The sequence below is a fragment of the Scyliorhinus canicula genome, chromosome 6 (genome assembly GCF_902713615.1).
Source record: "Scyliorhinus canicula chromosome 6, sScyCan1.1, whole genome shotgun sequence".
NCBI classification, from domain to species: Eukaryota; Metazoa; Chordata; class Chondrichthyes; order Carcharhiniformes; family Scyliorhinidae; genus Scyliorhinus; species Scyliorhinus canicula.
In genome coordinates this window covers 206,908,907-206,932,338 of record NC_052151.1, presented here as the reverse complement: position 1 = coordinate 206,932,338, position 23,432 = coordinate 206,908,907, and the positions used below count along the sequence as shown (strand labels likewise).

At 46.0% G+C, this 23,432-nt stretch overlaps 1 protein-coding gene across 4 annotated transcripts in view; it reads left to right on the top strand.

Moving 5' to 3' along the window:
- LOC119967830 (NACHT, LRR and PYD domains-containing protein 3-like) overlaps positions 1 to 23,432 on the top strand; it is a 78,573-nt gene that overhangs the window by 24,342 nt on the left and 30,799 nt on the right. For all 4 annotated transcript variants that reach the window (XM_038800859.1, XM_038800861.1, XM_038800860.1 and 1 more), the window contains 4 exons: positions 4,665 to 4,831; positions 12,524 to 12,695; positions 12,800 to 12,859; positions 21,019 to 22,756. In XM_038800859.1, coding sequence (XP_038656787.1) covers positions 4,665 to 4,831; positions 12,524 to 12,695; positions 12,800 to 12,859; positions 21,019 to 22,756 — 2,137 coding nt within the window. The remainder of the gene's footprint in view (positions 1 to 4,664; positions 4,832 to 12,523; positions 12,696 to 12,799; positions 12,860 to 21,018; positions 22,757 to 23,432) is intronic.

The window sequence follows — 23,432 nt, the reverse complement described above, 5'->3', positions numbered from 1 at the left end:
ACGACCTCCTCTGTGCCTCGCAACTGTGCCAAACAGGACACAATCGCCATCGGCTTGCGTGCTTTACTAAGGTTCTTTTTGTGAATTTGAGAGAGGTTCTCCCACCAAGTATGTCCTATACTTCCGGGACCTGTCTCCTCATTCAAACAAAACTCTTTCCAAAGGGGCCATCCCTTTCCTTGTAAATATTTGCGGAGTTCCAGCTCCCACGTGGGACACTGGCCTACCCTGCTACTGTTGCTGGTCGCTGCGACCACAAACCTTTCTGGATCCATCAGACGTTCCATTGCCTGCATGGCCATTTTCTCTGACTCTCTTTTAGTTAATTTGGAACAGGGGGTTGCTGGGGTTGTGTTTCAAGAAACGGGTACGGCTTACGCTATGTTCCGTTCAAAAACTGCCGAAAGTTTGTCGCAACAAAATGCTTTCAGTTTTACCTTACAGCCCTGTTAGTACGCATGCACTAAACACACTTCCGAATTACGCTTATTAGTTTGAACACCTTGAATACTCGTGATTTTCTTTACTTTATTACTTTCTCTGTAATTTGGAGTTCCAATTCAAATTTCAGGGTCCTGGACGGTGTGGGGTTTCCACTTACAACCGTGTCCCGCCAGGAAGTCGCCACTAAATGTTGCACGTTTTACTATGGGCGCAAAACGCGTTTATTGGGGTGTATTAACTTCCAAGTGCTTAACACCACTAGGCTCTGTCTTATGTATTTATTCAGCTTTAGGAGTCGCCAGTTGCCGTATAGACAACGTCACTAGTATTCCAAGGTCAAGTTCAAAGTAATAAAGACGATACACCGATTAGTAAGGTCCAAACGATAATATTTATTATACAGTAATAATAAATATTCATGCACACACTAAGAGACTAAGCTATGACTAAACTAAAGTAATCAGAATACTTATCTAACAGGAACAGGCAAGGTCAGGGAGCGAGGCCTTCGTCCTGGTCTTGGGCTGCAACCTTCAGCAAGCGTTCTGGTCACTGGGGGTTCTAGCGGGCTTAGTTCGTGTAGCGAGCGTCGTACTGGCACTTACGGTTCGGCGGCTGGTGCTCGACGGCTGGAGTCAGATAGGATCTTCAAGGTCTTGGTCAGAGCCGGAGCACGGAAAAACAGACCGGACAACACGAGGTCCCTGTCTTTTATAGGGATTCCATTGTCCTTCCCTCTTCTTGGGCGGGCTTTACCTATTGGGTCAATTCCTCATCGATACTGTTTTGATTCCCCAATGCGAGGGGGTCTCCGTGATGGGGGGGGCGTTTCTTATGCCCTTTTGTTTGGAGGTTTCTGGTGCCTCGATGTCTGGGCCTTGATTAAAATGTGTCCATTCAGAATCAAATGTATCTATTGTGTGGGTGTTCAGGTCTGATTGCCTCATTAGCATGCAAAGCGTTTTGCCATTTGCACCTAGCTAAGGTCTTCTCACCTGAGCCCAAACTGGTTTCTGCTGCTGCAGAATGCAAAATGCTCTCTTTGCAGACTGCTGTTCTGGCTAAACTGTCTGTTTCCCAGCAGCCTTAGCGCTTGGCTTATTTTGTAGCTCAGCGTCCATTTTAGGTGGCTACAAAGCTAAACTTGGTAATAGAATAAGTTTTAACCAGAGGTCACAATAACGTGGGAATGGACTGAATTATTTCTAATGAACCTATATTGCTTATTTAGTTCTTGCAGATACGAGGCACTGAAGGATGAGTTAATCCATGATAAGAAGTCTTACAACACCAGGTTAAAGTCCAACAGGTTTGTTTAGAATCACTAGCTTTCGGAGCACAGCTCCTTCCTCAGGTGAACTTTAACCTGATGTTGTAAGACTTTTTACTGTGCTCACCCCAGTCCAACACTGGCATCTCCACATCATTAATCCATGATGTGGAGATGCCGGCGTTGGACTGGGGTGAGCACAGTAAGAAGTCTTACAACACCAGGTTAAAGTCCAACAGGTTTGTTTCAAACACGAGCTTTCGGAGCACGGCTCCTTCTTCAGGTGAATGGAAAGGCTTGTTCCAGAAATGTTTATATAGACACAGTCAGAGATGCCCGGAATGCGAGCACCTGCAGGCAATCAAATCATCAAAGATGCAGAGAGAGAGGTAACTCCAGGTTAAAGAGGTGTGAATTGTCCCAAGCCAGTTCAGTCGGTAGGCCTCTGCAAGTCCAGGCTTGTTGGTGGGGGCCGAATGTAATGCGACATGAATCCCAGATCCCGGTTGAGTCCGCATTCATGCGTGCGGAACTTAGCTTGTCTGCTTTTTTGCATCTTTGTAGAAACTGAATGTCAGTGTCTATATGCGCGATCTTCCTGGAGATCCTCTCCACTTTGAGCCGGCAGTTTGCGGTGTCAATGGTAGCCATGATGTGGAGATGCCGGCGTTGGACTGGGGTGAGCACAGTAAGAAGTCTTACAACACCGGGTTAAAGTCCAACAGGTTTGTTTCAAACACGAGCTTTCGGAGCACGGCTCCGAAACACGAGCTTTCGGAGCTAAGTTCCGCACGCATGAATGCGGACTCAACCGGGATCTGGGATTCATGTCGCATTACATTCGGCCCCCACCAACAAGCCTGGACTTGCAGAGGCCTACCGACTGAACTGGCTTGGGACAATTCACACCTCTTTAACCTGGAGTTACCTCTCTCTCTGCATCTTTGATGATTTGATTGCCTGCAGGTGCTCGCATTCCGGGCATCTCTGACTGTGTCTATATAAACATTTCTGGAACAAGCCTTTCCATTCACCTGAAGAAGGAGCCGTGCTCCGAAAGCTCGTGTTTGAAACAAACCTGTTGGACTTTAACCTGGTGTTGTAAGACTTCTTACTTAATCCATGATGGCATTGTTGTGGGATCTGAGATGAAAAAATCTCCAAACATCTGCAGAAGAAAGATTTTTTTTAAATTTAGAGTACCAAATTCATTTTTTCCAATTGAGGGGCAATTTAGCGGAGCCAATCCACCTAGCCTGCACATCTTTGGGTTGTGGGGGAGAATCCCACCCAAACACGGGGAGAATGTACAAACTCCACACAGGCAGTGACCCGGAGCTGGGATCGAACCTGGGATCTCGGCGCCATGAGGCAGCAGTGGTAACCACTGTGCCACCATGCTGCCTGCAGACCAAACATGACCTTACGTTAGACAAAGTGGTATAAGGAGCCAGGCTGAGCTTAGCAAATTTAGCTGGACTATCATTCGGCACTGCTCCAGTGCTTCATGTGACTCTGTTGACTGAGCAGGCACACAGGTAGTAGCCCCATCCTTAAGAAAGCCCACAAAACTCCATACCAGCTGCCAATTTCAGAAGCTTGTGTTGTGGCACAAAGACCAACATTCGTTTTATGAATATGCACCAGGACTGCACACAAAGGGATGCAGAATGCTTCCAGTGCGACTGTCGTGTTGAGCACACTGAGATAACACGGGCTGCAACTGGATGCAGCCTTAGCTGAAAGATACTCCAGACCTTGAAGTTAGTTCAATCTGATTTATTGAACCTGTTACACAGTTAGCACAATTCTCTGCGAGTTCGACTCTCTGCTAACCTACGTGTGGTTACTCTGTCTGACTGAACCACATGCTGGAGGTGTTATGTGATATATACACCCTGACTCACTCTGTAGATGTCCCCAGTGGAAAGAGGCGGAGTGTGTGCCTCGTGCCTTTTATAATGGGAAACCACCCCCAAGTGTTCTGCCTGCTGTTTGGTTATGTCCTGTTCTCTGTGTTCATTAGCTGCCTGTCTGTATCATTATGTGCATGTCTGCATATCATGACAGCGACAAAACCGGAAGTGTTTCTCCAATCAACAATTAGGTAGAAAATATGAAAATATTTATGAGACACTCTTTTTGCAAGAAATTGGGTATCAAGATAAAGAGCATTATGTTATTTTGATGATAATTTTGGACTTCTTTATTGTACAAGACGCAATATGAGATTATTGAATGGCAGAGCGCCTTATACCTGCCCCTAATATGCATGTTCATATGTTTGCAATGAAATGTTTGTTATAAGACTTTGTTTAATTGAAGTAATTAATGTAAATGTAGTTAATGGGTTTTTATGAATGAGAGTTTTGTTTTTCAATATATAGAGGGGAGGCATGAGGGTCCATAGGGATTTTTTTTTCAGGAGCATAGCTTGGCATGAGGCCGTAGGGTCTGTGAGATGGGACGTGGTTGAGGGTGAAGGGGTTGAGGGTTAAGGGCCGGAGTCCCGAGGTAGACCTTCTTCCGAGCACGCCAACACAGCTGACAGGATCCTCACTTGTTCCTGGGTCGCCTGCATCAAGTCCTATTCTCCAAACTGAAAATCGGAAGCTCAAGCAGACATTTTAGATGGAGGCTTTGCGAGACCAATCTTGAGAAAAAAACTCAGGCATTTGTATTTTGAGGTCAAATTAGTGAACATTTGGATTTACAGAGGATAATCCAGGAGACTGGAATTGATAAGCTAAAGGTAAGTTGTGCTTGACCTGATAATTATATTAAGAACTGACGATACAGATCAATGAAATGTAGAATATGCGGTTTATACAGATTTTAAATTGATGCTTGAGACCGTGATTCAAATGGGAAATTGCTTGTTCAATAGAAAATATATTAAAGTGGACTGAGCAGAGTCGATAATATGTTTCATCTTTGTTTGTGTTCACAGATCCAAACTCTACAAACACTGAGTTCTTGACAAAGTACGATGATTACCAACTGTTCCAGTTGACAAAATTCTACCGGGACAGATTAGAACAGGCTATTGAAGAGGTGGTGGATGGAGTCAGTTTATTGTTAACATACGGGAGACATTTCAGTGGAAAAGAACATGGGGTAAGTGGAAGGACACAAAATGTGTTTGGATTATTTTCTTATCGCAGAACAGACTGAGTAATCACAAATGAACTGTTGGATACGGTGAAAAAAGTCTGTCTGAATCACTGTCTAACATCATGGCAGTCACCTGCTGCAATGATATTGAAGTTATTGATCAATCACAGTTCATCCATTACAGACCCAGACATGAAGTGAGGAAAACCACAGCAGAATATTTAGAACCACAGTCATCTGTTTCTCCCAAGGAAGTTACAGATGTCATATTCCCAATTAATCATATGCTACATTCAAAAATATGGCATTCTAAAACAAATCTATCTAATTTTGCATCAGTCCTGACAGTGACCCAGTGACAACCCTAGGAAGCCTTGCCGGGATTCTCCAACCTTGTCTGTTGCCGCCCCACCACAAGGGATAATGGAGAATTTAGCATTCTGGCTGCTTTCACTTTCAGCAGGACTGGAGAATCCCAGGCACGAGCGAGGTCCGAGAATCCCGGCCCCTATTTCACAGATTGACAATTTCCTCTTTGAGATATAGGACGCGATTCAGTGGCCTCGTAGCCGTTGAATCTTGCGAGAGGCCTCGAGATTCATGACGCTCAAAACGTCTCCTCCCGAGGCATTGCAATCTGGATTACGATTTCGCTGGGCGAGATCCAGATATGCATATTTAAATGAACCCAATGCCTGATTTAAATATGCATTCGCTGGATTCTGCTGGTGCCCGGGATTCAGTGACTGTGCCTGGGCGATCTTGCCAGGCTGCCACTTTGTACTGGTCCACGCGAACGTGGATCAGTCATAATGGCACCTGGGTGGGTCTCCCTAGGCATTGGAGACCCCCAGGTGGCTGGGCCCGAATGGTGGGGGGAGGTGGCCTTGCCCATAACAGTTGGGGTGAGGGGTTCGAGAACCTTAGAAGAGGTAAGTTGGGTGAAGTAGGGGGGAGTCTGGAGGCCACAGTGAGATCTCTGAGGGTGATTGAAAGATCAGGCTGCCTTTAAAAATGGCGTCCTGATCCGCGAATAGTCTAGCTCGCCAGAGCAGGAAATGGCGAAAGTGCAGCCTTGGTGGGGAGTTACTCGCCGAGTCAAAAAAAACGGCAAAGTGCCGTTGAATAGCAGGATCATCCCACTAAACGCGCACAAAACCGGACATATAATTGTTTTGGTTGAATTGCACCCAAGGTCACAATTTTAACTCTATGTAAGTGAAGGAGTTTTAAATCAGATAAAATCTCAGGCGCGATTCTCCGGCGTCGTTGTGCTCTCTCTCAAGTGTAACAAGGCCGGTGAATAGCGGGAGAGGCCAAAGATGAGATCCGCACCGGCGCTAAACAGTTTGTGATGCAACCGGACCGCTCCCATAGGCGAAATTGGGATCTCGCCGTAGCATGGCGAGAAACTAATTATCACCACTTAAGCCCCATTTTCATACAATCAATGATAGCGAACCCATATCCAACGGCCTCCCGTCATTTAGCCGCTCCCTATCATCTCCATCAGCTCCGGTAACCCACTTCCACAAGGTCAGCATCAGGCTGGGAACCAGCTGAGTCCTGGGATCCAGCTGCCGTCTGACTGCTATCTTGCCTGGGGTTCCTGCCTCCACATGATGTGCATCATCAGCAGTGTGATGCTCACCAGATTGTGCCCCAATAGCCTGTCCACTAACATGTCCCACTGAGGTGTGTTTATCTGTGCTGGTGGGGGTTGGGGATGACAGCTGTGCCATAACCATGGTGGCATCCTTGAAGCTCTCCTCCGAGGTGTTCTTCTCGGAGTCAGGAGAAGGGGCCGCCCAGGATAGGCCAGTGCCGTCGGCTGGACGACCTGAAGAAGAATGAACATGTGGTGAGTGGGAGGGATTGGTCAGTCAGTAAGGCAATAACAACTCACGTTTGACAGGTCCCCCAGGTGGAGCCCGGTGGTTCCTCACCTCTGCGTCATCCAGCAGCCTCCTTGTGGCTGACCGATCTGTCCTCAGCCACCCATGTCACCTCTGAGGAGGTAAGGATTCTTATGTCCGGCACCCCACCGCCAGTTTGGGTCCTCTCCCGCTGATTGTGGGTGAGCTTTTCCTGAGGAGACACAGAGGGGGCATTGTTAGCAATACGTTTGGTTCGTAGTGGTGGGAGAGGACGTGTGCAGGATTGGGGGTCGCATGGAGTTGGTGGGGGGGGGTGCATGCTCCCGTGGGGGTGGAAGGGTCTCGGGTGTGGGGCGGGGGGGCTTTGGTGTCTTCTCACTGGTGCTGCCCTATGTATGTTGTTGACCTTCCTGCACTGCTGACCAGTCCTTTTGGTCATACTATTCGAGCTGACAGTCGCCGCCACCTCATCCCAGGCAGCACTGGTTGCCTTGTGGCTCACCCTCCGGAACCCTCGGGGGAACAAGAAATCCCTCCTGGTCTCCACCGTGTCTAACAGCCTCTCCAGCCAGCATCCCTGAATCTCGGGGCTTGTCTCCTCGGCGTACTTGTTGTGAGCTGGCTGGGGTTAGCTGAGCAAGTGCAGCGTAAGTGCTGCTCAACTGTGTAGTGGGGGTCTGGAGATCACGGTCCCGGTGAACCAGCTGGCGAGCCTTTATTTGCAGCGAGAAGCCCATGAGGCCTCGTTTAGTGGACCAATTAATGGTGAAACTCGCGGCAATTGCCGCTCGCTACCGCACTGAGAATTTTTTCCAGAGAATTGCACCCCTAATCTATTGTTTGCTAGGATTAAGAACATAGAACATAGAACACTACAGCGCAGTACGGGCCCTTCGGCCCTCGATGTTGCGCCGACCTGTGAAACCATCTGAAGCCTATCTGACCTACACTATTCCATTTTCATCCATATGTCTATCCAGTGACCACTTAAATGCCCTTAAAGTTGGCGAGTCTACTACTGTTGCAGGCAGGGCGTTCCACACCCCTACTACTCTCTGAGTAAAGAAACTGCCTCTGACATCAGTCCTATATCTCTCACCCCTCAATTTAAAGCTATGTCCCCTCGTGTTGGTCATCACCATCCGAGGAAAAAGACTCTCACTGTCCACCCTATCTAACCCTCTGACTATCTTATATGTCTCTATTAAGTCACCTCTCAGCCTTCTCCTCTCTAACGAAAACAACCTCAATTCCCTGAGCCTTTCCTCGTAAGACCTTCCCTCCATACCAGGCAACATCCTAGTAAATCTCCTCTGAACCCTTTCCAAAGCTTCCACATCCTTCCTATAATGTGGTGACCAGAACTGCACGCAGTACTCCAGGTGTGGCCGCACCAGAGTTATGTACAGCTGCAGCATGACCCTGTGGTTCCGAAACTCAATCCCCCTGCTTATAAAGGCTAGCACACCATATGCCTTCTTAACAGCCCTATTAACCTGGGTGGCAACTTTCAAGGATTTATGTACCTGGATGCCGAGATCTCTCTGTTCATCTACACTACCAAGAATCTTGCCATTAGCCCAGTACTCTGCATTCCTGTTACTCCTTCCAAAGTGAACCACCTCACACTTTTCCGCATTAAACTCCATCTGCCACCTCTCAGCCCAGCTCTGCAGCTTATCTATGTCCCTCTGTATCCTATAACATCCTTCAGCACTATCCACAACTCCACCGACCTTCGTGTCATCTGCAAATTTACTAACCCATCCTTCTACACCCTCTTCCAGGTCATTTATAAAAATGACAAACAGCAGTGGCCCCAAAACAGATCCTTGCGGTACACCACTAGTAACTGAACTCCAGGATGAACATTTGCCATCAACCACCACCCTCTGTCTTCTTTCAGCTAGCCAATTACTGATCCAAACCGCTAAATCACCTTCAATTCCATACTTCCTTATTTTCTGCAATAGCCTACCGTGGGGAACCTTATCAAACGCCTTACTGAAATCCATATACACCACATCAACAGCTTTACCCTGATCCACCTGTTTGGTCACCTTCTCAAAAAACTCAATAAGGTTTGTGAGACATGACCTACCCTTCACAAAACCGTGTTGAGTATCGCTAATCAACTTGTTCTTTTCAAGATGATTATAAACCCTATCTCTTATAACCTTTTCCAACATTTTACCCACAACCGAAGTAAGGCTCACAGGTCTATAATTACCAGGGTTGTCTCTACTCCCCTTCTTGAACAAGGGGACAACATTTGCGATCCTCCAGTCTTCCGGCACTATTCCTGTCGACAAAGACGACATAAATATCAAGGACAAAGGCTCTGCAATCTCCTCCCTGGCTTCCCAGAGAATCCTAGGATAAATCCCATCTGGCCCAGGGGACTTATCTATTTTGACATTTTCTAAAATTGCTAACACCTCCTCCTTTTGAACCTCAATTCCATCTAGCCTGGTCAACTGAACCTGAGTGTTCTCCTCGACAACATTGTCTTTCTCCAGTGTAAACACTGACGAAAAATATCCATTTAATGCTTCCCCTATCTCCTCTGATTCCACACACAACTTTCCACTACTATCCTTGATTGGCCCTAATCTTACTCGTTTCTAATTTACCAGTGCCGCCTCCAAACCTTTCCACCTTTCAAGTTCAGGCAAGTTGTCTCTTTCTATGTCTCTGTTCTGGCGAGAGGAAAAGCAGTGTGGACCTGATTGGTATATTTCCAAAAAATGTAAGCAGTGATTCATAGGTCAGCAGCTGGGTGTCTGTTTGTTGAGTATTGTTTTTTCCCTAACCTGGGATAGTGGTTTTAGTTACTAATCGAAAACAAATCAATAGTGTAGTAACTAGCTAAACTAATCCTGTGTTTTTGGGGGGCAGGTGTTTCGGAAGTGTTTCCAGTCCTATGATCGCCCTCAGCATTTTAAGCTTGAGGGGCAGCCACGAGAGACACTGCAGAACCTCTGAGAAGAGAATTTCTTGAGTCATGTGTTCTAGGGATGGTCACCCCAGAGACAGTAACGATTCAGCATAAGCAGATGGATAGCTCTTTGGAAGAGTAGTTAGTACAGGAACCTTCGGGGTGTCTGCCATTCTCAAATTAATACTCAGCATTGGAGACTGTTGGGAGGGACAATATGTTTGAGGAGTACAGACCAGGGCACCCATCAGCAAGGGACTGCACAGGGGGAACACTGAAAAATAGAAATGCAGTCATTAAAGGAGATTCACTAGTTAATGGCCAGACAAACATTTCTGTGAGCTGGGTCTTTATGCATGATGTGTTGCCTCCATGTGCCAGGATTAACGACAAGTCCAAAGATGTGCGGGTTAGGTGGATTGGCCATGCTAAATTGCCCGTAGTGTCCTAATAAAAGTAAGGTTAAGGTTACGGGTGGGCCCGAGTTGTTGGGTTACGGGTATAGGGTGGATACGTGGGTTTGAGTAGGGTGATCATGGCTCGGCACAACATTGAGGGCCGAAGGGCCTGTTCTGTGCTGTACTGTTCTATGTCTATGTCTATGACACCATAGCGAGGGTGCAGAATATTTTACCGGGGGCGGGGTTGAGCTGGAAATTGTGGTGCACATTAGTAGCAACGGCAAATAGGGGGAAGGTATTGACGTCCTCTGGTCAGATTTTCAAGAGTGAGGGAGAAAGTTGAAAAAGAGAAACCTTGAAGGTGGTAATTTTTGCCGGCAAAAGTTGAAACAGGAAGTTAAGGAGGTTCGGTTCACGGCTTGAGGTATTATGCAGGAGGGACAGCTTCGGATTATTGGGGCAAGTCTTCATTTTGTATGATTTTGCTGTTTTTTGGTTTGCATTTGCATCCAGTTAAACATTAGTAACATACAAAATAGGCGAGCAGGAGGCCATTCGGCCCTTTGATCCTGCTCCACCATTCATTATGATCATGGCTGATCATCCAACTCAATAGCCTAATGCCGCCTTCTCCCCCATATCCTTTCATCCCCCTCGCCCCAAGTGCAGCAGAAACAGAGAACACGACAAAAGCCATTGTCTACTATACTCAGTGCAGACTCTATCTTGTCATGCCCTTTCTATCCACTGTCTGATATTGAATCATCTCACAATCAAACCGAGTTGAACTTCCAAGCTCATCATAAAGATCACCTGCTTCTATCTTCGTAACATTGCCTGTCTCAAGTCCTGAATCAGCTCATCTGCTGAATCTTCATATATACCTTTGCTTGATCCTGGCAGGCCCTCCATTATCTCTAATCTTGAGGAACTCAAAAATTCTGCTGCTTGTCTCCTGACCTTCCCCAAGTCCAGTTCATATGATGCGTTTATGCTTGCTCATCTATAATGGCTCCTGGGGCGGGATTCTCTGACCCCCCCGGCGGGTCGGAGAATCGCCGGGGGGGTGGCATGAATCCCCCCCCATGCCGGCCACCGAATTCTCCGACACCGGAGATTTGGCGGTGGCGGGAATCGCGTCTCGCCGGTCGGTGGACCCCCCTGCCCCCGGCGATTCTCCGGCCCACGATGGGCCGAAGTCCCGCTGCTTCAATGCCGGTCCCGCCGGTGTGAATTGAACCAGGTCCCTTACTGACGGGACCTGATAGAGGGGCAGGCTCCGGGGTCCTGGGAGGGGGCGGGGGGGGGGGGGGGGGTGGTGCGAGGCGATCTGGCCTGGCCTGCGATCGGGGCCCACCGATCCGCGGGCGGGCCTGTGCCGTGGAGGCACTCTTTTCCTACGCGCGGCCATCAGCCTCTGCGATGGCCGACGCGTAGGTGACCCGTGCATGTGCGGGGATGACGTCAGCAGCCGCTGACTCTCCCGCGCATGCGCGGACTCCCACCGGCCAGCGGAGTACCTTCGGCCCCGGCTGGCGTGGCACTAAATGCCTTCCACGCCAGCCGGCAGGGGGCCAGCCACTCTGGGGCGGGCCTAGCCCTTAAAGGTGCGGGCCTAGCCCCGAAAGGTGCGGAGGATTCCGTACCTTTTGGGCGGCTCGACGCCGGAGTGGTTCACGCCACTTCCTACCGCCAGAACCTTCCGCCCCGCCGGGTAGTGGAGAATACCGCCACTGGTCTTTAAATTGTCCAGTTTAACCTCATCCAGCTCCAAAGCCATCCTGTGTCACTGAAATTCTCTGTTTCTGTGATGCTGATCTGTTGTGCACTGACTCCTTCACACCATCGCTTGTGGCCAGATTTCAGCTTTCTTGTACCCCACTCTTTAATGTTCCACCTATCTACCTCCTTCTGCTGGTTAAAACATAACCATTTTTGTTTTGGTCACTCATACTGTATCATGCTTTGTATTGGGTTCATCAATTGATTCCACCTCTGTGAAAAGCTGTGGCACATTTGTCGATAGCAAATGCTCTATATAATTCTAACCTGGCGATGAAAGTCCTGACTACACAAGGTTCATTGATGGAAATGAATGTGAGATACGTGGATCATATTGGAAATCAGTAATCCAATATGATCCAGTTGTATCTCACACTCATTTCCTGCTGTCACAATTTGATTTACTCAGAAATAAAATAGCAGTGGAAACTTCACGACAGAGAAAACTAATCACATTAAAATTATTGTGGATTCTAAATCCTCATTCTCCTTGAAATATTTTTCCTATTTCTGTTTTAGTTTCATCCAGTTTGTTTCCTGTTATCGCCTGAATCATGCATTCACCCATGTTCACCATGGGTCAGAACCCAGCGCAGTGACTGTTTTCTGTGCTCAAAACCACGAGGAACTCCCATCCCATTCTCAGTGTTTATCTTTCACTCTGATCCTCAATATTATTCATTATAATTCTTTACAGAAAATCACTGAACTCGCAGAGAAGGGAAACCGGATGGACAGTTCCAAACTTCTCTTAAATCTGGTGACGGAGAAAGGCTCTCAGGCCCGGAGGGTAATGTGGGAATCCTTTGTGAAGATGCGCCATTCTGTACCAAAGCTGGAGAAACTACTTAAAGAAATAAGGGAATCTGGTACGGTAAAATCACACAACGAACAAAATTTTAGATTGAAACTCTATATATCACTATAGTAATACACTGATGTGATTTCATGAAATATGAATTTATTTAAACAGGTTCTGATTCAGGCATGAACATGAAGCGAGATGTATCGGAAATACCAAATCACCCGAAAGGTAAAACAATGACATGGTGATTTTGAGCTCTTTGTTCTATTTGTGAGAATCACTCATTTTGAGTATTTCAGAACCTGAAAATCACAACTAAAAAGGTTGGAACAACAGGGCAGAATGTACTTTTAATTTGTCATTAATTCTCAAAACCTTCTGCATAAAGTTGCGATTCATACCATCTATGATGTTTCCTAAATGACCAAAATGAAACCAGGCAACATATTTATTGGTGGATCAGTTGGAATGCACTATAAATGTTTTACATCTGAACAGGATGTAATGAGGTGGACTAGAGTTTCTATACTCATGAGTATCGCTGATCTGACAGGGCTTTTTTCAAAAGGGTAAAATAGGATACTATCGAAATGGTGAAAAGTTGCAAACAGTGTAAGTCGAAGACATTTTCAGATTCAGTTACATAAATCATTGAAATGCCATGGACAGAGAAGAATTAAAAGCTCTAATGGAATGCTGAACTTTAAAACCTAGAGGACAAGGTTTTCTCACACTAGTCCCGAACGATGTGCTTGTTAGTTGAATTGGACATTCTGAATTCTCCCTCTGTGTACCCGAACAGGCAGCAGAATGTGGCGAATAGGAGATTTTCACAGTAACTTCATTGAAGTGTTAATGTCAGCCTACTTGTGACAAGAATAAAGATTATTATTAAGGATACGAGGGGTAGAAGTCATGCTTTAGCTGTACAAAACCCTGGTTAGATGATAACCTACAGGATGATGAGCAGTTCCTCACATGCATACAACATGTCAGAAGAGATATATTGGGCTCAGAGTGAATATAGTAGATTGATACCTAGGATGATACTTGAACTCCAAGAGTTTAATTACAGGGAAAGATTCCTCAGACAGGTTTCTGTTCCCTGGAATTAAGATGAAGAGGTGATTTGATCAGCATAGGAACATAGGTATGAGGAGCAGAAGTTGGCTATTCAGCGCTTCGAGCCTTCTTCACCATTCAATCAGATCATGACTTATCTCTTCTTCGTCTCAAATCCACCTCCAGATCTGTTCCCCATATCCCTTTCACCTGTTTTCCATCAGAAATATATCTATTTCCTTCTTGAAACCACTTAATGACTCCGATTCCACCGCACTATGGGGCAGTGAGTTCCACAAATTCACCACCCTCTGTGAGCAGCAGTTACTCCTCATCTCCGTTCTAAACCTACCGCCTCTCAACCAAAGGCCATGATTTCTCGTTCCAGATTGTCCTGCAAGGGGAACATTTGGTCTGCTTTTACTTTATGAACCCCTTTTAGTATTTAATGGTCTGCTTTTACTTCATCAACCCCTTTTAGTATTTAATATACCTCGATCAGATCCCCTCTCATCCTCCTAAACTCCAGCGAGTATAAGCCCAAACTTTTTTCTTCAATTTAAAGTACCCAATTATTTTTCTTTCCAATTAATGGACAATTTAGCGTCGCCAATTCACCTACCCTGCACATCTTTGGGTTGCGGGGGTGAGACCCACACAGTCACGGAGAGAATGTGCAATGTCCATACAAACAGTGACCCGGGGCCGGGATTCCACCTGGGTCCTCGGTGCTGTGAGGCAGCAGTGCTAACCACTGTGCCACCGTGTTGCCCTAAGCCTGTTTAATCGCTCCTCATACATCAACTCTTTCATCCCCAGAAGCAATCTGGTGAACCTCCTCTGAACTGCCTCCAATGCCACCACATCACATGGGCAGCAGGGTAGCATGGTGGTTAGCATAAATGCTTCACAGCTCCAGGGTCCCAGGTTCGATTCCCGGCTGGGTCACTGTCTGTGTGGAGTCTGCACGTCCTCCCCCTGTGTGCGTGGGTTTCCTCCGGGTGCTCCGGATTCCTCCCACAGTCCAAAGATGTGCGGGTTAGGTGGATTGGCCATGCTAAATTGCCCGTAGTGTTCTAATAAAAGTAAGGTTAAGGGGGGGGGGGGTTGTTGGGTTGCGGGTATAGGGTGGATACGTGGGTTTGAGTAGGGTGATCATGGCTCGGCACAACATTGAGGGCCGAAGGGCCTGTTCTGTGCTGTACTGTTCTATGTTCTATGTTCTATCCTTCCTCAGCCAAGGAGACCAAATTTGGACAGAAAACTCCAGATGTAGTCTCGCCAACACTCTATGCAATTTCAACAACACTTCTCTACTTTTATACTCCAGTCCTTTTGCAATAAACGCCAACATTCCATTTGCCTTTTTAATTACATGCTGTACCTGCAGACCGACTTTCTGCGATTCATGAACAAAGACACCCAGATCCCTCTGCCCAGACACATTTTAAATCTGCTTTCCATTTAGATAATAACTTGCCTTCTATTTTTTCGGCCAAAATGAATATCCTCACACTTATGGACATTAGGCTGTGTCTACCAAATTTTGGCCCAATCTTTTAGCCTATCTCTATCCATCTGTAAATTTGTTATCTCCTCTTCACTGCCTGCTTTCCCACCTATTTTAGTATCATCTGCAAATTTTGTTATGTTGTACTCTATCCCTGCTTGCAGATCATTTATATAGATTATAAACCGTTGAGGTGTGAGGACTGACCTCTGTGGCACCCCACTAGTTACAGTTTGCCAGCCAGAGAAGGACCCATTTATCCCAACTTTCTGCTTTCTGTCAGTCAGCCAATCCTCAATCCAATCTATTATTCCACCCCCAATTCCCTGCGACTTCACCTTCTGGATCAGTGTTTTATGCGACACCTTGTCAAATGACTTCTGGAAGTCTAGATGTACCACATCCACAGGTTGCCCATCATCCACATTGCTGGTTACGTCCTCAAAGAACTCAAGCAATTTTGTCAAGCATGAGTTACCCTTCATAAAACCATGCTGACAATGGTGGATTGCATTTTGTCTTTCCGAATGTTCAGTCATCTCCTCCTTCATGATTGATTTCAACACCTTCCCCACCACAGAGGTAAAGCAAACCAGTCTATAGTTTCCTACATTTTGCCTCTCTCCCTTTTTGAATAGGGGCGTCACATTAGCATGTTCCCAATCCACCAGCACCCTTCCAGAATCCAAGGAATTCTGAAATATCATAACCAATGCATCCACTATCTCTGCTGTCACCTCCCTTAATATCCTGGGGTGCAGGCTATCAAGTCCCAAAGACTTATCTGCCTTTAATCCTATCAGTTTTTTCAATACCGTTCCCCTAGTGATGTTTATTGCACCAAGTTCCTCTGCATCAACTTTAGTTTTTAGAAATGTTTTATTATCTGCTATTGTGAAGGCAGAGGCAAAATATTGGTTCAGTGCCTCTGCCGTCACTGTGTTCCCCATTATTACCCAGCCAACATCGTCCACTAAAGGGCTAACATTTACTTTAGCTATTCTCTTCCTCTTTATATACTTACAGAAGCTTTTCGTCTCAGTGTTTATGTTTTCTGCTAATTTCCTTTCGCAGTTCATCTTAGCTCTTTTGATTTTATTTTTAGCAGCCTTTTGCTGAACCTTAAAGTCCTCCCAATCCTCCAGCTTACCATTCACTAGCTTTTACATATGCCCTCGATTTTGACTTTGTCGTCCTTGACTTCCTTGTTTAGCCATGGAACATTTTTCTCCCTTTTACAATTCCTCTTCCTCTCAGGAATATACTTTAATTAAGAGGTATTTAATATCTCCCTGAACATCTGCCATTGTTCCTCAGCTGTCCTGCCCTCAATTATCTGTGCCCACTCTACTTGGGCCAAGTCTTTCCTCAGCCCTGTTTAATTACCTCTTCCCAACGCTAAAACTCTTATATGGCACTGTCTTCTATCACTCAATCTGAATTTGAAATTCTAGCATGCTGTGTTCACTCTTTCCAAGAGGATCCTTAATGACAAGACTATTTATCAACCCTTTTTCATTACATAATGCTAAATCTAAAATAGCCTGCTCCCTGGTTTGCTCCATAACATATTGTTCTAAGAAACAATCCCTCATACACTCTATGACATATCCCTCGAGGCTACCCTTGCCAATTTGATTAATCCAGTCTATATGCATATTAAAACCACCCATGATTACTGTTGTGCCCTTCTCACAAGCCCTCATTATTTCTTGGTTTATCCTATGCTCCACTTTGGATGTATTTCTCAGTGGCCTGTAAATTACTCCTACCAAAGAGTTTTTTCCCTTGCTTTTTATTTCCACCCGGATCGATTCAGCATTTTGGCCTTTTGTGCCAATATAATTACTTAATAAAGCCTCAATAGCATCTTTAACTAAGAAAGCAACTACATTTCCAGTTCCATCCTGTCTATCCTTTATCCTGTCTATCCAAACGTGGACCAGGCGGAACAGCACTCTGATTTACCCGTGCCGTTGAAGACCCCAGGGTGGTCAGGGTAAGTGCAGGGTGACCCCTTGGTCCTCCTCCAGGAATAATAATAATAATTCTGGCGCCTGTTCGGATACAAAGAGGGAGAATTCAGAATGTCCAATTCACCTAACAGCACGTCTTTTGGAATGTGGGCACCTTGGCACTGTCCAGCTGGCACCTTGGCACTGTCACCCTGGCACTGAGAAGGTGCCTGGGTGGCACTGCCAAGTTGGCAGGAGCATTGCCCCGGGGCCCAGGGTGGCACTGCCAGGGGGTGAGGGGGGCCACGCCCATGAAAGGAGGGTAGAAGGGGAGGTTTGAATAGTGGGGGTGTGTAGGACAGGTAAGTAAGGCCTCTGGGGGGGTTGGAGGTTTGATGGGTGGGGTCCTGGAAGGGAGGGAGTGCTGCGAGGGGGCCTCAGAGGGTGGACCTATGTGGACCCAACAGCAGAATGACCTCACTTGGGGCGTGTGGGGTTGTGCCCATATGTGTGGGGGTTGACATTGCTCATGGGTGGGGGGGTGGGGGACCCATAAGCTCACTTAGAGATCAGGGCACCCTTTCAAAATGCCACTCTTTCTAAATGGAGTTCAGCTCCCCAGTGCTGAACAAAATTCTAAGTGTGGGCTAAACCGGTGAGAAACTCTCCAGGGCCTAAAAACATGACTAAGTGTAATTAAATAGCGGTGGGGAACTCGCCCACACAGTAAGTGGGAAACCCCCTGAAAAACCACGCCATAGATGAACTCAGAAATATCTCTTGAGAATCGCGCCCATAGTCTAAAGATTACAGCCAGACCTTTCAGAAGTGAATGTGAATTAAAACATTTGAATAGCGAAGTCTGTTGACCAAACAAAATCCATCTAAACGCTCATCCTTATCTCAATTTCAACTTCTATTGCCTTAATTCATTGACTAGAATCATGAGTAAAACATTGTGGAGGCTGAAAATCTGAAATAAAAACTAATTGCTGGAAACACTGAGCAGGTCTGGCAGTTTCTGTGGAGAGAGAAACCGAGTAAATATTTCCAGTCGATGACACTTCACCACATCAGCTATTCACAATATATATTAATGATTTAAATGAGGCAACAAAATGTAATGTCACCAAATTTGCAGAACACAGTGTTGGATTGGAGGGTGAGCTGTGAGGAGGATGCCAAGATTCTTCAGTGTGATTTGGACAAGTTGAGTGAGTGAGTAAATGAATGGCAGATGCAGCATAATTTGGATCAATGCGAGGTTTGGTAGCAAAGACGGGAAGGCAGACGATTATCTCAATGGCCATAGATTAGGAGTGGGGAATGTGCAACACGACCTGGGTGTCCTCATGCACCAGTCACTGATGGTAAGCATGCAGGTACAGCAGGCGGCACAGAAGGCAAATAGTATGATGGCCTTCATTGCAAGAGGATTCCAATACAGGACCAGGGATGCCTTGCTGCAATTATATTGGGCGTTGGTGAGGCGACATCTGGAATATTGTGTGCAGTTTTGGTCTCATCTGAGGAAGGATGTTCTTGCTTTGGAGAAAGTGCAGCAAAGGTTTACCAGATTGATTCCTGGGATGGCGGGTCTTACATATGAGGTGAGATTGAGTCGGTTAGGATTGTATTTGCTGGAGTTCAGAAGAATGAGGGGTGATCTCAGTAAAACCTATAAGATTCTAACAGGACTAGACAATATAGATGCAAGAAGGATGTCCCCAATGCTCAGGGTGTCAAGAACCAGGGGTCACAGTCTGAGGATACGGGGTAGACCATTTAGGACAGAGGTGAGGAGAAATTTGTTCACCCAGAGAGTGGTCGGCCTGTGATATTTGTTACCACAGGAAGTAGTTGAGGCCAAAACATTGTATGTTTTCAAGAAGCAGTTAGATATAGCACTTGGGGTGAAGGGGGTCAAAGGATATGGGGGGCGGAAGGCTATTAAGTTGAATGATTAGCCATGATCATAATGAATGGCTGAGTAGGCTGAAAGGGCTGATTGGCCTCTGTTTCTGATGCAGAATCATCGACCTAAAATGCAGGCTCCTTTCCTCTCTTCACAGATGCTGCCTAACCTTCTTTGTGTTTCCAGCATTTTCTGTTTTGATTACCTTAAATCATCGCTACATATCTTCGGAATGACAGTAACTCTTAACTGTGATTTGGTCACTATAAAACTGTAGGTAATATAACAGATGACCTGGTTGAGTCCTGAAGCAACAGTTTGTCCCCTGTCTATTGTCCCCTACTCAGTACACATGATGTGAGGAATTCTCCAATTTTCATTCGATGTGCGGAGGCACCTCCTTGCTCTCTGACTTCATAGTGCCTCCTTGCCCTTCCCACCCTCCTCTTGCATAGCCTTCCTTTCACATTAACCCCCCCCCCCCCCCCCACCCCACCCCTTGTCTTTGTCAACCACACTCTCATCTTACACTCCACCCTCGGTTAAACTTCAGTCGGTCAAAGGGGAGGCTGCATGATTCCCGTAGCACAGTGCTGTCCAGGCAGACAACAGTGCTGGACACCGGGAGCAGATCACCCCTGTACTCCTCAACCATGGACACAGAACTAAGTTCACCCAGTGACAGAGCCGCAATATATTTCCAAGTCAAGATGGTGAGTGACATGGCAGGGAACCTCTAGGTGTTGGTGTTCCCATGTATTTGCTGCCTTTGATCCTTACCTATCCTGGGCGCATTATAATAAGCCCCTCTGGCCCCAAGACTGCACTCCTCAGACTCTCCTACTCTGCTGCATGCCGCCTCCTCCCCCCACACCCCACCCCTACATACTCGCAGTAATCATCCCCTCTCCCTGCTTTTGATCTAGCTGAGTCATTATTCTGGGGTAAAGGAGTCTGAGACATCAGGCAGGCTGGAGCAGAGATTTACAGCCAAGTTTGAATTTGCGACTCGCCTTCCCAGCTCAGCCTCTGACGTCCTGGTTTCCTGCAACTCCCAGATATGTCAGCCAACCAGTTAGTCTGATTTGCTTACCTTTGCCTCTGCTAAGTCAGTGGAAAAAAAAATCCTTGACCTGTTTGCCATTCAATGTTCCTTACGGTTCAAGAGCATTTGTGACAGCATCAAGCAATTTCATGACTGGGAAGTCAGTCTCCTCTTCACTGCCTTGGAGGAGGGGAAGCTTGCGATTCCCCACATGTCTGTTAACCCATTGGGGTCACAACTCCCAGCTTAGGATCCCTTGCAGTAGAACCCCTCTTGGCTTCTAACCAGGAGGGTGTGAGGATTTATAACGCATTGTTTGTCAAACAGGACAGGCTGTAGAACATAGAACACACAGTGCAGAAGGAGGCCATTTGGCCCATCGAGTCTACACTGACCCACTTAAGCCCTCACTTCCACCCTATCCCCGGTAACCCAATAACACCAGCGAACCTTTTTGGGCAATTTATCATGGCCAATCCACCTAACCTGCACGTCTTTGGACTGAGAGGAAACCGGAGCACTCGGAGGAAACCCACGCAGTCACGGGGAGAACATGCAGACTCCACCCAGACAGTGACCCAGCGGGGAATCGAACCTGGGACCCTGGCGCCGTGAAGCCACAGTGCTATCCACTTGTGCTACCGTGCTACCCGAATTGCATTCATCATTAGAGAGAAAATATAGCTTCAGAGAAACCTCCATGTTTGGTAAATATTAGCTCAGCCACTGGTATCTTTTCAGCAGCGATTCCAATAACTGAGTTTTAACTTGTACAACTATCTCTATTGGAAGTGTGAAAGCCATCTTATCCCATTTTACTGAATGCAAAAATAGACTTGGAAAGTTGTTTTTCTATCAGTAATAAAATTGAGAATCACTTTCTGTCTGTTCTAATTCAAGATGTTCAGCAGAAACACAAGGAGACACTCTGGGTACAAACTGAAACACTGAGAGTCAACACTATCCTAATAAAGGAGAAGGTTAAGATTTTCCAGCTGGTTAATCGATACGCTGAGCTGACGATCATTTCTACTGTTCGAGATCGGACACTTGTAGAACATGAACTGCTGGCAAGAGGCCGAGACCATGAAGAGTGGAGAGAGAAACATCTGCGGAGAGAACTGGAAAAGATCCGAACTGATCAACTGTTCCAGAGCAGTTTTTCCCAGAAAAAATCCAAATCTGGAAATTCAGCAGCAGTGAGTGGAGTCCCAGGAATTGGAAAAACAACAATGGTACAAAAGATGGTTTATGACTGGGCCACTGGGAAAATATACCCACACTTTCAATTTGTTTTCAGTTTTAAATTCCGGGATTTGAATAGTATTAACTGTAGAATAAACCTGAGGAATCTGATCCTCAATTTCTATCCTTACTTTGGGAATGTTCTGGGAGAGCTCTGGAAGAACCCAGAGGGATTGCTGTTTATATTCGATGGTTTGGATGAATTCAAGGAAATGATCAATTTTGCTGGCAATCGGAGAAATACAGAACCTCAGTCCATGTGCACAGGTCCCGAATGCTGGTGTGAAGTGTCTGACATTGTGTACAGTTTAATACAGCACAAGCTGCTCCCAGGATGTTCAGTGCTAGTGACCACCCGCCCCACTGCATTACATTTATTGGAAAAGGCTGAGATCAGTGTCTGGGCTGAAATCCTGGGATTTGTTGGTGATGAACGGAAGGAATATTTCAATAAGTTTTTTGAAAATCAGATGGTGGCAACAGCTGTTTTCAAACATGTGAAGGAGAACGAGATCCTGTACACCATGTGCTACAACCCTTCCTACTGCTGGATCCTCGGCCTGTCACTGGGCCCCTTCTTTACACAAAGTGACAGGAAACAGCAGCAAATTCCCAAGACCATCACCCAACTATATTCCTACTATATTTACAACATTCTGAAAAATCATAGCCAAGAGATTGAAAGCCCCCGTGATGTGTTACTGAAGCTTGGTGAGATGGCCTTCACAGGAGTATCTGAGAAGAAGATTGTGTTTAGAAATGGTGATTTAATCGAGTACAATCTGCAACCTTCCCAGTTCCTGTCTGGGTTCCTGATGGAACTTTTGGAGAGAGATGATTCTGCCCAGAGTGTGGTTTACACATTCCCACACCTCACCATCCAGGAGTTTGCAGCTGCACTCGCACTATTCCTGACTCCAAATCGCGAGAATATCGGGAAACTCCTCTGTGACGCCCACAGCAAGGGAGATGGACGATTTGAGATATTTCTCCGTTTTGTTGCTGGTCTCTCCTCCTCACAGTCAGCTCGGCCCCTGGAGGAGTTTCTGGGTCGATTTCTTCATCAAACAACCTGCCGAGTGATTGACTGGGTGAAGGAGAAGGTTGAAGGTCAGATTGTAAATACAAAAAATGAAACTGGTAAAAGGAACCTGCTGAACACATTTCACTACCTGTTTGAGTCTCAGAATAAAGCACTGGCTCAGTCCACGGTGGGATCTATGCAAGCACTTACGTTTCGTGAATTGCGATTGACCCCAATTGACTGTGCGGTCCTGTCTCAGACCATTGGACTGTGTGATACAATAAAATATCTCAGTCTACAAAAGTGCTACATTCAATGTGAAGGACTCCAGCGGTTGGAACCCGTTCTGCACAAATGCAAGGGGCTGAAGTAAGTTTATTTGGTCTATAGCTGGTATTTTCATTGTTGTAAAAGAGAAAGAGCTTCAGAGGAGCTTCACAAAATAAGAATATAAAATTCCAAGGTGGAAAATAAGAATTGTGTCTTTACTAACAAGTTGTTGCTTTATGTGTTGATGACTGAAGTGTATGAGCGTGGAATTAAGAGGAAAATAAACTGAGACCTATTTATATTAACAGAATATATATATTCTAAACATAATAAATGCTAGTGCAGAAAAATGCTTTGGAAATACTAATAATTAATCAGACAAACTGTAAGCTGTACAGATCATAAAGGAAAAAAACTCCTGTCTTGCATCATAAATAATCAAATGTTTTCTGGTGGAGAGAGTGAAATCCCTTAAATGTTGATAATTATGTAAAGATATCTTGTCAGGACTAATCACTCAGTTCTGTTCATTAGTATTGCGTTTGTTCATGGGATGTGGGCAACGCTGGCAAGGCCAATACTTGTTGCTCATCCCTAATTGCCCATGAGAAGCTGGTTGAGAGCTGCTGTCTTGAATCACTGTAACCATGCATTGTAGGAAGACCCGCAGTGCTATTGGGAAGGATGTTCCAGAGACTGTGAAGGGACAGCAATATGTTTCTAAGTCAGGGTTGTGAGTGGCTTGAAGGGGAACTTCCACATGGCGGTGTTCTCA